The sequence below is a fragment of the Manacus candei genome, unplaced genomic scaffold (assembly GCF_025592945.1).
Source record: "Manacus candei isolate 608988 ecotype Guabito, Panama unplaced genomic scaffold, ASM2559294v1 h1tg000088l, whole genome shotgun sequence".
Lineage (NCBI taxonomy): Eukaryota > Metazoa > Chordata > Aves > Passeriformes > Pipridae > Manacus > Manacus candei.
The window spans coordinates 3,369,450-3,383,356 of NW_026138136.1; the positions used below are offsets into that span (position 1 = coordinate 3,369,450).

The 13,907-nt window shown below is 35.3% G+C and overlaps 1 protein-coding gene across 11 annotated transcripts in view; it reads left to right on the forward strand.

Moving 5' to 3' along the window:
- The window catches only part of INVS (inversin), a 95,192-nt gene that overhangs the window by 54,736 nt on the left and 26,549 nt on the right, over nucleotides 1-13,907 (forward strand). For all 11 annotated transcript variants that reach the window (XR_007908602.1, XM_051812688.1, XM_051812687.1 and 8 more), the window contains 5 exons: nucleotides 1,483-1,592; nucleotides 5,987-6,158; nucleotides 10,652-10,807; nucleotides 12,040-12,269; nucleotides 13,232-13,338. Coding sequence is in view for 10 of the 11 variants with exons in the window: in XM_051812688.1 (XP_051668648.1) it covers nucleotides 1,483-1,592; nucleotides 5,987-6,158; nucleotides 10,652-10,807; nucleotides 12,040-12,269; nucleotides 13,232-13,338 (775 nt within the window). In the remaining variant the exon portion in view is untranslated. The remainder of the gene's footprint in view (nucleotides 1-1,482; nucleotides 1,593-5,986; nucleotides 6,159-10,651; nucleotides 10,808-12,039; nucleotides 12,270-13,231; nucleotides 13,339-13,907) is intronic.

Sequence of the window (13,907 nt, forward strand, 5' to 3'; positions counted from 1 at the left end):
GAAGTAGGGATATTGAATATTTACAGAGAAATTATGAAGCATTTTAAGTGTCATAGGATCAGTCTCCCAAAGAAATACTCATTACACTTGGTTCTGCCCAAGAAGCAAAATTTATTGTGTTTTGAAATTGATTGTATTTAAGAGAGAAGTTTTGTCTCTTGGAAAAATGGATTGTCTAATCAATGTAGAATAAAGGGCGAAGATGTGCCAAGACCTCCAAGAGTACATTGTGAACTTGATGAGATCTCTAGGTGGCACGGGCCCTTGGGGAACTTGTGGTTGGTAAATCATTATTAATTTTTATGCTTCTGGTTTTAAGCTAAATACTAAATGTAGATCTCAAAGAGACTAAGATGTTACTATATAGGTTAACAGTAGGAAATTTAAAGTAGTACAGGGTTACAGCCACAGATTTTCTGTAGTGATGAGGAATTGCACGTGACTGCATCTTAGGATGCTGTTGCTTCTGTTACCTTTTCTTTTGTGTAGATAAAAGTCTCAGCCAAGTTAGATCTCTTATAAGTAAAAGTATTACAGAAACAGCAGTTCTTGACTTCAAGAAATAAGTTTTAATCCTTACATTAATGTCCAAGTGAGATCCATCTTTGCACCAATTTGTTTACTGTTGCACACAATAGAAATTTTTTTTCAACTCCCTCAAACCTTCTTTCCCGTAGATGATTCAGCTAGGCCTCCTGTCCTGATTAGAGAGTTAAATTCCCTTTTTCTAGTTGTCTGTCCTGAAAGTTCAGGCAACTGTTTTTCAGGCTCAGTACTCCTATGGTTTTCCTGCTAGAATTGCACTCCAAATCAACTTCTCCCAGTGCACCTCACTTTACTTCTAATAGTCTTCAGGTGGGAAGAGCATAGCAACATTACATCTCTTCTTTTTATGCTTTCAAGCAAGCATATGAATGAATCAGTTGACTTTAGCAGCAATATACTATACTCTGTCTTTGTTTTCCTGTCTATGAAGTCAATATAAATTTTACCCATCCCTCAAAAATGTTGTGATTTTAATCTAAAAATATTCTAATCTGTTTTGATGGAAGGAGTTGTGTGTGAGTTTGTTGTTTATGGTACCTGGTAGTAGACTGACCTCCAGATTCTGATACACATTTTCAGTTGAAATTTTGGTTAAACAAATCCTAAGTAAAGAATTTGCAGTTGATTTCTGTAAAACAATGTGACCTATGATGAAATTGTCAATGTTAGTTTAACCTGTCTTTTAATGTACGAATAATGGAGAAATGCTCATCATCATCAGTCTGTGATCACTTTACTGTTTCTGACTGACCTGTCACTCAAGTGCATTGTCTCAACTGAATTGTCATAAGCTTTTTCTGGAAAAGTTCAACTAATTCGTTGCAAAGTTTTCTTTTGGTTTGGTTTGTTGTGGTTTTTTCTTTTTTTTTTTTAATATTGAGATGTTTAACTTTAGGATTTGATATTTATCTGGTTTTATTATGTTATTTTTCTCAGGTCATGCACAGATTGTCCATCTCTTATTAGAAAGAAATAAGTTTGGAACCATCCCATCTGATAGTCAAGGTGCAACACCCCTACATTATGCAGCGCAGAGCAACTTTGCTGTAGGTAGCACATACCCTAAATGTGAAGTAAATGTATTTTGCTGAAATATTTATAGTGTAACAAAGCGTTTGAGTTGTTTTTGAAATTATATAAGCGTTGTTGGCATGAGTTTAATTCAAACTTTTCCTATGTTATGTGATATAAGTGTGGTTAATTTCAAACTATTAAAAATAGATTTTAAAAAAACTAACTTGCTGTACAAAGAAAGGCACTTTGAGCTATATATTTGCATCAGGACACACAATAGTCATTCAGGTGCTTCAACAGAAAGCAGAATGGCACCTACCTTTTTACAGTCCTTTTACTTTTTAAGGCTCGTTGTAGCAAAATCTAAGCAGTTATAAGCAGTGTTTAGAGTAAGATGACCTGTATGAGTATTTACACAGCTGCTGCAGTACCAGTCAAACCAGTCTTTGCATTCAAGAAGGTGATTAACTTATGAATATTTGGTATTATGAATGAGCTGTTGTCTCATAAAGCATGGCTGAAGAGTTGAGTAACTTTTATCGTAATTCTTCAGGAGCACTATATTTTTAAGTTTTTAAAATGTTTTTTAAATTCAGACAACAAAGAAAATTGGTTTCTCAGACAGCCTAATTCTTACTTTGGTATAATAGGTATTTTTTTCCCAGAACAAGATCAGGTACAGTACAACCAAGGATAAAACTCAGCAGTTTAATGATTGCTGGTCATAGATGTTACAGAAATAGTTCTCAAGTGCTGGAATTTATGAAAGCTTTTCTCAAGCTCCTCTGCCCCTCATAGTTTTCATAACCTTCCTTTATAAAAAGGGTTATTTAGTGCCTAATTAATGTAGTTATGTAGTCCATACTGCAAAATTTTCTTAACAGGGATACTAATTTAGGTCTTTCTTGCATACCTGCATGTTAATTTTATCTGGAAGTACAATTGAAAGAGGGAACTGACCAATGTCTGTTAATGCTACAGCTGACACCTCATGCCTCCTTCTGAGAGTGAGTTTTGGGAGTTTGGTGGGGTATTTTTGGAGTTGATCTTTAGTAAGACCATCCAGATATTTTTTAAATTCAGACTTCTGTTGAGGTATACTTTTGTGTATAATTTTTACTTTTTTAGATAATTATTTTTTGATGCTGGTTATTGTCTGTTGTGGGGTATGTACTATTTGGGTCTAACTCACACACCTAAAGTATTTGTGTTGTAAAAGGCTTTCTTTCAAGTTTGAGTTAACTCTTAGATAGAATGTTTGTATTTACTATCTGGTGATTAACTCTGCATTCTTTTATCTTTTTTCTTTTCTATATTGATACATTTCTAAAAAACGATTTTTCATACTGGCTTTACATCTTCATTATGTTGCTGCCTTTTGATCTCATCAACCAGGCAAATATAATATCATTTAGGTTTTTTATGGAAAAATAAAGTACGTGGTGGAATCAGACATTCTTTAGTAATCTTGTGTACTTACAATGAATGTACTGTTTCCCATCTTACACGAAGAAACAAACAGGAGAGTTTCATTTAGATCTGCAAGCCTCTTTTATCTGGAGACATGTTCAAAAACCCTCACCTAAATTATGTCTGGAGCTTCTCTCTGTTTTTGCTAGTCCAGTTGTTTCAGAGCACCACTGTTTGCTTTTTTTGTTTCTCCATTATATGCATATCATTGAGTAATTCTCATCACTGCATTCCATATACATAGTCACATAACTGAGTGGAGACACATCCGTGTTCTGGCATATAGAGTAACAACTCTATATTTACAGTTTGAGATTCACATTGTTGTTCTATTCAGTCTGCCCAAGTTTGGATAGGTGTGGTGTGTTCCTCAGTTAGGTCCTTAGTCCCTAATACGAAGACAGTTTGTTCTTTTGTGTTTATTGTAAATATTTGCATGGCTTTCAGTTTTATTTGCTTCGATATTTTGTTCTTTCTTCTGTTTTTTGCTGGTTACTTCCTATAATATGACATTTTTGGTTTTTTTAAAGACTGAAGAGATTTAGCCAACTCTTAATTTATGTGAAGAATTTGTTCCCTAGGACTAACTTATCCCCACTTACTACAGACAGGAAAAATTCTAGAAGAGAAGTTACCTAATATAACCACCCAAATAAGTTGCCTGAAATTTAGATGGTGTAGAACGCCCAAATAAACATTTCTTTTTAAATTCACGTGTGAAGGAAGATGCTCTATTTGTATTGACTTCAGTATGCAGAATGCAGAGCTAAATATATTTTTTTCCTGAATTTTTCCAGAAGAGTCCAAAGCAATGTACTTTCCTTTCACATACTCATATAGATAGATCTAGTAAATGAAATGTGGATACCCCATCTTAAATATCCAAAATAATATTTAGTATTTTTCAGAGTTTCCTGATAGCACAAAATAAAGTGATACAGGTTTACCTCTATGCTTTGCTGTTATTTTTCAACTTTGTTGTTTTTTATGGTTTTTTCTCCACTTTTTTTAACAGTGCTAAAATACATGTGATCTTACGTAACAAAGTACATGTAGAATTAAGCTGATTGGTACTTCTGTTTTCTGAGTTCTTAATCATCCTGTTGTAATTTAATTTCACTTTGCTTTCAAATTGTGATAACTTCATTTTGGAAAATAACAATTATAGCACTGTGGGATTTTCTTCCATTTTTTTTCCAATTAAAAACTGTAGAAAGGAAAGAGTAGTTGAAAGAAACGCTGCTTGGCTTAACTTAATGGAAAAATAAAATTACTAATTCGTATTTTTCGAATATGTGCCTTAATACTGAAGAAGTGCAGCCTCCACAGTGCTTTTTGCTTTGCAGGATTTCAAGCAGCGCAGAGTATTGGTAGGGGGCTGAGTTGCTGCCCTAACGAGAAGCCATTTGTGTCTGTGGTGTAGTGGTGGTCACAGAGCTACAAACACATGCTGGTTTGTGTGGAAGGCTTAGTGTGGAAGGCCTAATGCTTCCATTTCTCATTGTTTCTGGCTGGACCATTGTACAATAAATAGATAGTTCAGACCTAAATTCACAAAGCTGTAAGGATCTTAGATCATATTAACATAAGGTAAATGAGAAATTTCCTATTTCTTTAGAGGGATGAAATTATAAGTAGCAGTGAAAATAAATTCAAACTAATCAATAGTACTTGGGTATTTAAGCACCTTTGTGATTATTAGCATTTAATTCCTTATAGACAAGAAACTCTCATCCTATCCAGAGCAGGGATAGAGCTATTTTGGGGTCACATAGGGAGAGGGCTAAAATAGTGTTAATACTAAAATGTCAATGTAAAGTAAAATAACGAAACCTGCGATTTTTTCAGTTTTTATTGGCTAGCCTATCAGTGACTCTTCAGAGATTTTTTCTAGCTGTTAAACACACAGCCTTTTAAGGCACTGGATACAAAAAGGAAAATCTTCTCCTTATTCTTTTTCTAGCACCTGTAACTTTCTCTTCCTTCCTTTCCTGTGTGACTTATTAAGAATCTAGTAGCAGGTTAAAAAAGTGGACTTGTTTACTGAGAGCTTAACACAAACACAACATTTGAAGAAATAAATGTTTTTGCTTTGATTTAAATAGAGATTTTAGTGTAACAGTTGCAAAGGAAAGTCTCAACTCAGTTGTAAAGATTTTCTTAATCTTTTCTGATTTATAATATTTAAGTAATTAGGAACCTGTTGATATTATTAAATATTACGAAATATATCTGTGTTGCCCCAAAAGTATTTTTTTTGATAGTCAAATTATTAGGGTTTGACAAAGTAAAATATTTGCATGTGCAGTTATATTTGTAATGGGAGAAAAAAATATGTTGGAAGAATATTTCGAAGGGACATTATTTTCAGGGGAGGTTCAGGTTGGACATCAGGAGGAATTTCTTCACAGAAAGGATGATTAGACATTGGAGTGTGCTGCCCAGGGACGTGGTGGAATCACCGTCCCCGGAGGTGTTTAAGGAAAGACTGGATGTGGCGCTCAGTGCCATGGTCTGGTTGACAGGGTGGTGTTTGGTGAAAAGGTTGGACTTGATGATCTCAGAGGTCTTTTCCAACCTAAATGATTCTGTGATTTTTATCATCATTGTATTGCAGTAGTGTTTTGATAAAGCAGTAATATTTTTCCCATTGCTTTCTTCTCAGTGACTACAGTGTCTTTTTCTTCATTATGATGAACACATGATGTCTGACACTAAAAAGAAAAAATTATGAAATAAATGTCAGTGTTAAACTCCTAGTTAAGAATGCACTATGATTATTGGTGAGGAAAAAGGCATAGCAGAAAATACAGTGCTCCTGTTGAGTTATTACTCTTTATAAACATGAAAAGGAAAAACTAAGCTTTGATTTGCTTCATAAACAGCTAAATGAGACAGTAGTTTGTTGTTATTACAGATTCCTTTAAATCTTAATTTCAACAGTATTTCTTTTCAGGAAACAGTTGAAGTATTTTTGAAACATCCTTCTGTAAAAGATGACTCAGATCTTGAGGGAAGAACATCCTTCATGTGGGCAGCTGGCAAAGGCAGTGATGATGTTATTAGGACTATGCTGACTTTAAAATTGGATATTGATATCAATATGACAGACAAATATGCTGGCACAGGTAAGATGCTTTACAGCAAAGAGCCACTGGACATTTCTGGTCAGTGTGATTTCCATCAGAAAAAACATTTTTAGAAGCTGTATTAGTCTTTTTCTGGATGCGTGCTTTAATCCTGAAAATATTTCTGCATTAGTTTAATTATGTATGAGTGTCAATTCTTTGCCTTATTGTGGGAAAGAAACAAACCTTTTCTTCATGGATTGTATCAGGTAATTTGAAATATAGCAAGAAGTACTGCTACGCTGCTACCTAGATCTGGATCCTGGAAAAGGGAGAGCTGTTCTGTATTTTGAAGATTAAAATGAAATATAATTGCATAAAAAGCCCTCCCTAAAAATGCCTATTAAAATGTATTTGTCATTAAATACATACTTTGAAACAATATAGAGCAAGCTAACCAGTGAAGTGGCTAAATTATCATCATGAAAATCATAAGTACTATAGTTGTTTGTAAAGGTAGTGTAATAAAGATTAGAGCTATTGCACTTCTGTTGTCCAAAAAGTGAGTCAAACTTGATATCCCCCAAGTTTATCACCCCATTATCTGCCCAGAGCAAAAGATAGGTATGCAGCACAGTGATTCAGGATTCAAGCATGCAAGTAATGAAATTCAAAATTTCCTGTATAATATATGAATTTATCTCATTCATGAAAAAATATAAGATTTTGTGGTATAAATATTGTACTTATGTAGTGTTTTCAACAAAAACAGGATAACAATTCTGACAGGTGTCAAAGTGTTTCTGCATTATTTATAGAAAAAGAGGAGACTGTGGATATATTGGGCATGAATTGGAGAGGTTTGATAGCAGGAAGCTTCAAACAGTAAGATGTGTAGGAGGAGGTCAGGAACTACCCAGTGCCACACAGAGCCAGGTCACAATGTTAGAAGCTAAGTGCAAAACTGTATACCTGTGTATAATAAGTAGTAAAATGACAGCCAAGCTCATAGTCAGACCACACATCCATGAATAATACAATAAATACAATAAATACAATAATACAATAAAGGGCATTTCTCCTATGTAATTTTAAACAGATAAGAATGTATAATTGCAATGTTTGTTTATATGAATTTTCATGTATTTGTTGACTGCATACATATGCAAACTAGCCTAAGCTGCATGGTTAGATTTAGGAAACTTACAGTGTCTCAACCAAGAAAAAAAGATATGAGTTTAACAGCTTTTCTCTTTTCAGAGTGCACTTCGAATAACATACAAATGGTAAAATAAATGTCACGTCAGGGTTGTGTGGTTCAGGATTTTTAAACGTAGATTGTACGAATATTATTTTCATATTAAAATTTGAATTTCTTTCATTTTCTTTGGTGATATGCTGGGTCTCAACAAAAAACAGAATACACTTAACATAAAATTCTATTCAAATATCTAAATTCTTGCTTTTCTTGCAATTTAGCAAACTGAAAAATAATCAGTCTTTCCAAGTTGTGGTAGTTTGTAATTTTTGAGTTTAAGAAATACTGCAACAAATGAAATATCAGTCTTCATGTTTAATGACTTTAAAAACTATATAATCTATGATTGTACTCATTTCATCTTTTATCAGTCTTACCTACATTTGCTACTTCCTGACAGTTCCCTTTTAAATACTTTACAGTACTTGTTTCAGACCTTAAGGTGGAGTAATGTAGTTACTGTGCAAACCTCCTTACAGAAGGTTTTCTTCTTTGCAGACAGTACTCACATATCGTGTTTCTGAAATTACTCAGGTCTGGATTTCATGCTTGAATAGTTCAGGTGGTTGGGCTTATTATCTTTCGGTCTTAAACCTTTTGTAGCACTGATATGTAATCACTTCTTAATCTTGATTTTGTTGTAGGGCTTTTAATCCAAGGAACTGAATGGGTTTTCCATTTACTTTAAAGTGCCATTGTGGAGAACACACGAATAGTCTTGAAGTGGGGAACTGTGCTGTTTGTCGCTTGCTGTCGAGCAGCCTGAACTAAACCATTGTGCAAGCAAGTGCAGTAGCATGGGCTTTATTATAGGGAGCTGCAAACATTAAAGGAAGCGCGCCAGTAAATCACTCTCTGATTTTTTTTTACAAAGGTTCTTAATCATTCCCAGTTTTTGGTAAGGGAAAAGTAGCGTTGCATTCTGATGGGAAACTATGCACTAGTAGAAAATAGTGTACATGCCACCGTGCCTGGGATACAGTTGCTGAGGAGAGTTCAAGGTTGTGTGTTTCTGACTTTTGTGTGCGACTCAGTTAAGCTCAGTTATAATGTTGCATTAACGCAGCCTTTTTGCATTTACTTAAAAAAGAGCAAGCTCTCCATTCAACTTTGCTAGAACATCGAGACTCTCAGTATTGTGTAGGAGAATGACACCAAGGGAAAGGAATTTCCCTCTTCTCAGAGATCAGCGCTGCAGGAGCATTACAGGGGCAGCTTTATAGCTCTGCCGTCACTGCGCACAATGGAGAGGGCTCTGTCTGTCGGCTGAACAAAGGGCCTATTGTAACCAGCTGGCTGAAGAATCTCTTCAGTCACCGTGACTCCATCACAGAAAATTTGGCTTACAAGAAAATATTGAGCACAAAGTGCGAAACGAGATGCCTGCGTCAGAATGAGTGATAGGGGGGAAGAACCAGCCAAGCTGACACAGCAGCTCTTTTTCTATTGTATTGTTACACACACCCCATGTGTCATCTGATGGAGTGGTTTACTGCCTTTGGTTTCATAAGAAATTCAGGACGAAAACCAGAACCTAGAGTTTACTTTGAGGTCAGACCATGAAAACCAGGCCCTTCCCAATGTACGAAGCGGCAGGGATCTCATTCTTGTTGAATTTCTACTGATAGCCACCCACTCACATGGCTGCTGGAGATGCGCTTATTTTTCATGAGCTCGGTGAGCACTGCTGTGCTTTTTAGCTGCAACAGTTAAACATCAGTGTCATCTCAAAAGCATGATTTCAATTACTAAGGCAGCACTTCTCATGGTGTCTCTGGCTGTGACTCCAGTGCCTCATTCATCTGTATCACAGTTCCAGTTGCTATCACTGATATTGAGACTCTGTTTTATGACAACACACTTCAGCTGGATTAGGTTCATGGACAATATGAACAACCTGAGCATTTTATTAGTACCTGTGTAACAGGTTGTGCTGGGTTACTGTTTCATAAGGTGTGCGGAGTTGGTACCACTGCTACACAGTAGCTGGCAGATACAAAAAGCCAGACTGCTTTGATATTCGGGCTGCGGTTCAAGAAGCAGTAGCTCACATTGGGCTTCATGATGTGTATTTCTGTATAATGCCTCTGCTGGATCCTGACCCTGTCTGGTTTAATATTAAACAAATACATGTAGGTACATAAAACAAGACATGTAGATACTGTTTACAGCTCCACATTTTTCTGGCTTGAGCACACTCAATTCTTACTAAGGATGAATACCTCTGAAATTTCACGAGGAACTCACTGTATTAAATGCACATTTATGAACTGCACTCTTGTGTTTTTATTCTAAATTATTTTGGTTTTCTTCATCTGTAAAATATTCCACATGTAAGGCAGTGTGAGAATGTAGGTTGTCTGATTTGGTTGCTGACTGTAGGAAATAATCCAAAGCATTTTGAATTCAAATTGTAAATAAAATCATCAGTATATGTGCCCTCCATTGGTTTGAAATCTCACTACTCTGTGTAGTTCTCCTTTCCTTCAATAAGAATTGTGAACTGGTCAGACTGGTATTCCAACATTTTCCTCAACTCCAGCTGACAGTGCCTGCAGGATGGCAATAGCACCTCCAGTTACAGGACACCACATCTAGAACTCTGAGTTCTGAAGTATCTGAAGTAGTGTAGTTTTCATTCAACTGAACATCATAAATTGTAGAGATGAGACAAAATGCAATACCTGGTTTGTAATCTTTTTTTTTCCTGGAGAAACCAGGAAGATGGAGATACTGTGCGTGCAAGATATGATGGCCTTAGTACAAAATTTTGTGTAAAATTTTTTCCAGAAAGGCTGGGGGAGGAGCAGGAACAGCTGGGTGGTAATCTATAGTTAGTTTTGGTTGAGACAACTTTGTTTATTTGAAAGGAAAAAAAGGTATTTTCAGAAAAGCATTGAAGAAATAATTAAAGGTTTCTTTCACTGGTGATGGGCAGTCTCAGAAATGCCACAAAACAGAGGCAGAAGTAAATAATGTAATATTCTCTTAATCAGAAGCTGCTAATTTTCCACAAATCCTCAGTATAAGCCGATCTTGGTAGTGTTAAGCTTAAAATTTCCATTTGTGCAACTTAGAAACATGTTTCAGGGCTAACAGTTATCCTGCTTATGGCTTCTGTGGCAAGAAAATGTTGTTATATAATCACTTGCTAGGACTCTTCAGTTTCTTGTGGTTGAAAAGTACCTTTTCCACCAAAATGGTTGAAATGAATTTTTATTTTGACTGTTCTAATTGTGAAATTCCGAAGCTCATGGTATTGTGGTTTGTTTTTCCTACTCCTTAATTCTTCTAGCGTTACACGCCGCTGCCCTTTCTGGCCATGTCAGCACAGTGAAATTGCTGTTGGAGCACAAGGCCCAGGTAGATGCTCTGGATGTCATGAAGCACACCCCGCTTTTCCGAGCCTGTGAGATGGGACACAAAGAAGTGATACAAACACTCATTAAAGGTCAGCTCTTATGACTTTACAAACTTGTCCGGAGTTCTGGTGCTGCTTTCTGTGGGACTGGGAAATAAATAGATAGCTGAGCAAGAGGTGGGGGGAGGAAATTGCTTCCCTAAAACGGGTTTTGTCTGTAAGTACTCTTTGTGGGATAACACTAGTAAATGTAAAAGATTATCAGATTGTTGTGCAAAATAAGTGTTAAATATAAAACTTTCAAGACTGGGAGAGTTCTTTTCACAGCTCATTTCTGCTCAGGCCCTTGCAAGTACATTCTAGTCTCTCAAAGCAACACTTCCCCCCAGCAGATCATTGTTTTTCTTTCTTTTTTTTTTTTCTTCATCAGAAAGACCAAATTAAGCTTTCTTCACTTTTGTGAGAAAGCATTTCTAGCCTTCTTTGAAGATTTTCTGACCATTTAAATGAATCTTTATTTTTTATTGCAGATAGCTATCAAAATCCTACATCATTAATATTTTCCTCTGATTGGTTTTTAGAAGCAATATTTTATTTGTAGACAGAAACAGGTTTTAACAATGTACACAGTGTTAGATAACTGTAAAATATCTGCTGAAGTGTAAGAAGTATGGTGAAATAACAGTGGTATCCTAGATGTGAAATTCTGTCATTTTAGCTTCCCAGAAACATCTCCCTCCTACTTCAGACATGATCCCATTTATGGACAGATGAAGTATCCAGGCTAAAAAGTTGCAAGTTTTCCATCAACCATCCTTTCTTACTGAAAAATCTGCTTCCCTTCATGATCTGCTAAGCATATTTTAACCTCCTGTGAAGCTCTTCCTCCCACTCCCTGTGCCATTTAGCTTTTGTGTGTGCAAGAACCTTGTAAACATAACCAAGTTATGTTTAATTATATATTTTATGATATAGACAGTCATTGTTGCTGGTTGGTTCAAGCTTTTGTATTTGTGGAGTTTTATTTTTGTACAGAATTTTTACATCTTGCAAGAAGACAGAGAAATTTATTATCTGCATGAAAGAGCTTTAGCATGCTTGAATTAAGAAAAAAATTAAGACTTTTCCAAAAATTATTCTTACACTGTAAATATTTCATCTTGCCTGCATTAGAGATTTAAAAACAGATTTAACCTGAGAAATATTTGTCTAAATTACCATTTTACCAAATAAGTTCTAGTTGAACATAAACTTATTCTTTTCTTTTCTTAGCATTCAAAAGTGTTTTCTTTTTATGCTCAAAAATATATTTGCTGTTTCAGGAGGGGCAAGAGTAGATTTGGTTGACCAAGATGGCCATTCACCTCTTCACTGGGCAGCCCTGGGAGGAAATGCTGACGTGTGCCAAATCTTGATAGAAAATAAAATCAACCCTAATGTGCAGGATTATGCAGGTAGAACACCTCTGCAGTGTGCTGCTTATGGAGGTTACATTAACTGCATGGTAGTGTTACTGGAAAACAATGCAGATCCAAATATCCAGGATAAAGAGGTATGTTGTTCTTCACTGAGGTATATAATTAACTTTAGAATAACCATACATCAAAACATATTGCTTTTCTTCAAGATCCTTCTCTTTTCTGGGACGTAGAAGCATCTTTGCTGCCTCCACTTCAAAAATCTTGTATGAAAAGTAGTATTTTAATGTGCAGCATGAACTGAAGATTTGTATTTTTCCATATCACTTTTGATTTTTCCTTATCAAAGTGTGATTATATGAGGAGTCATATTAATAATCTGATTTCTTAACTTTTGTGATTCCTTATTAACAGCTGACATAGGAATGTGATTTTATAGTCCAAAATGAGTTTCTTTAACATAGAGACAGAGCAAGCAAGAAAGTAAGGTATTGCAAGTGAGATTGCACAAGAACTGTTTCAATTACTAATCCACATAAGTATCCATATATGTATACTGTATCCAGGTGAAAAAAAAATGGAACACTGACTAGGTTATATGTTCTTTTGTGCCATTATTCAAGCAGTTCGTGAAATTAGGAGCCAGAGTAATTGTGCAACCTGTAACAGATCTCTTTCTTATATGACATAATTTCTCAGAAGTCGGTAGAACCTCATCAGTCAAAAGAGCTTCACCCAATTTGTTAAATTTTTCTGTAGTTATTCTTTGTAGGGCATAGATAATTCCAAGTAACAGAAAAGTGGTTTTCATTATGAGTTCTTTCTTTTGCAAAGAAAGCAACTCTAGAGCTAGTCTCCTAATGCTAATTTTCAGCTGCTTTAGGTGAAAAAACACTAGTGTTGTAATCTTGTTTTAAAAAAAATAATAATTTTTAAGTGCTGTATTCTTCTTATTTTAATAAAGAAGTTTATTTAGAACTAGTTTGTCCTTCATGTCCAGAAAAGCATTGAATTACACTATGATTTACGACTTTCATTGTGGCATGATAGAGTTTGGGGATAATGCTTATTTTTGTTCTGTTTCTATTGTTTACAGGGAAGAACTGCCTTGCACTGGCTCTGTAACAATGGCTACCTTGATGCTATAAAGTTGCTGCTCGGTTTTGATGCCTTTCCTAACCATATGGAGAACAGCGAGGAGAGGTATTGCTTGTCTCAATGTGTTATTTTGTAATTTAGCAGAAGTGCTACCTACGATTTAAATGTTAAGTGTTCAGATATTGCAAGAGAATCCTAATCTGGCATCTAAAAGGAGTCCTGTAATCTTGCACTTCAGTGTCAGCTGCTTTTCTAATGTGAAATTTCTCTCCTTTAACTAAGACATTGCAACTTCAGCTGTTTATACTTTTGAACCTTGAACTTAGAGATTTCTGCAAGTATTTACTCACTCTAGTCTTGTTTGATATATTGAAGATCTTTCTCATTTATATGAAGTTCATAATAGGTATGTACAGACAAAGGATGAAAAGGCATTTCTGCTGCTGTTGGAGGAGACTGGAATTTTTCTTTTCTATTTGGTAGGAATTCAGTGAGAAGAAAGAAAATGGGAGAAATGTAATGTTATGTTTTAAAATAGTGATTACAAAGTACCTGGTGGCTAACTGTATTCTAAAGGCCTAGTTTAAAAAAAAAAAAGTCTCCTATAATCATAAAGAGACAGCACATTTGCATCTCTTTTCTTTGTCTTTCATTGACATATAAATAATAGTTTT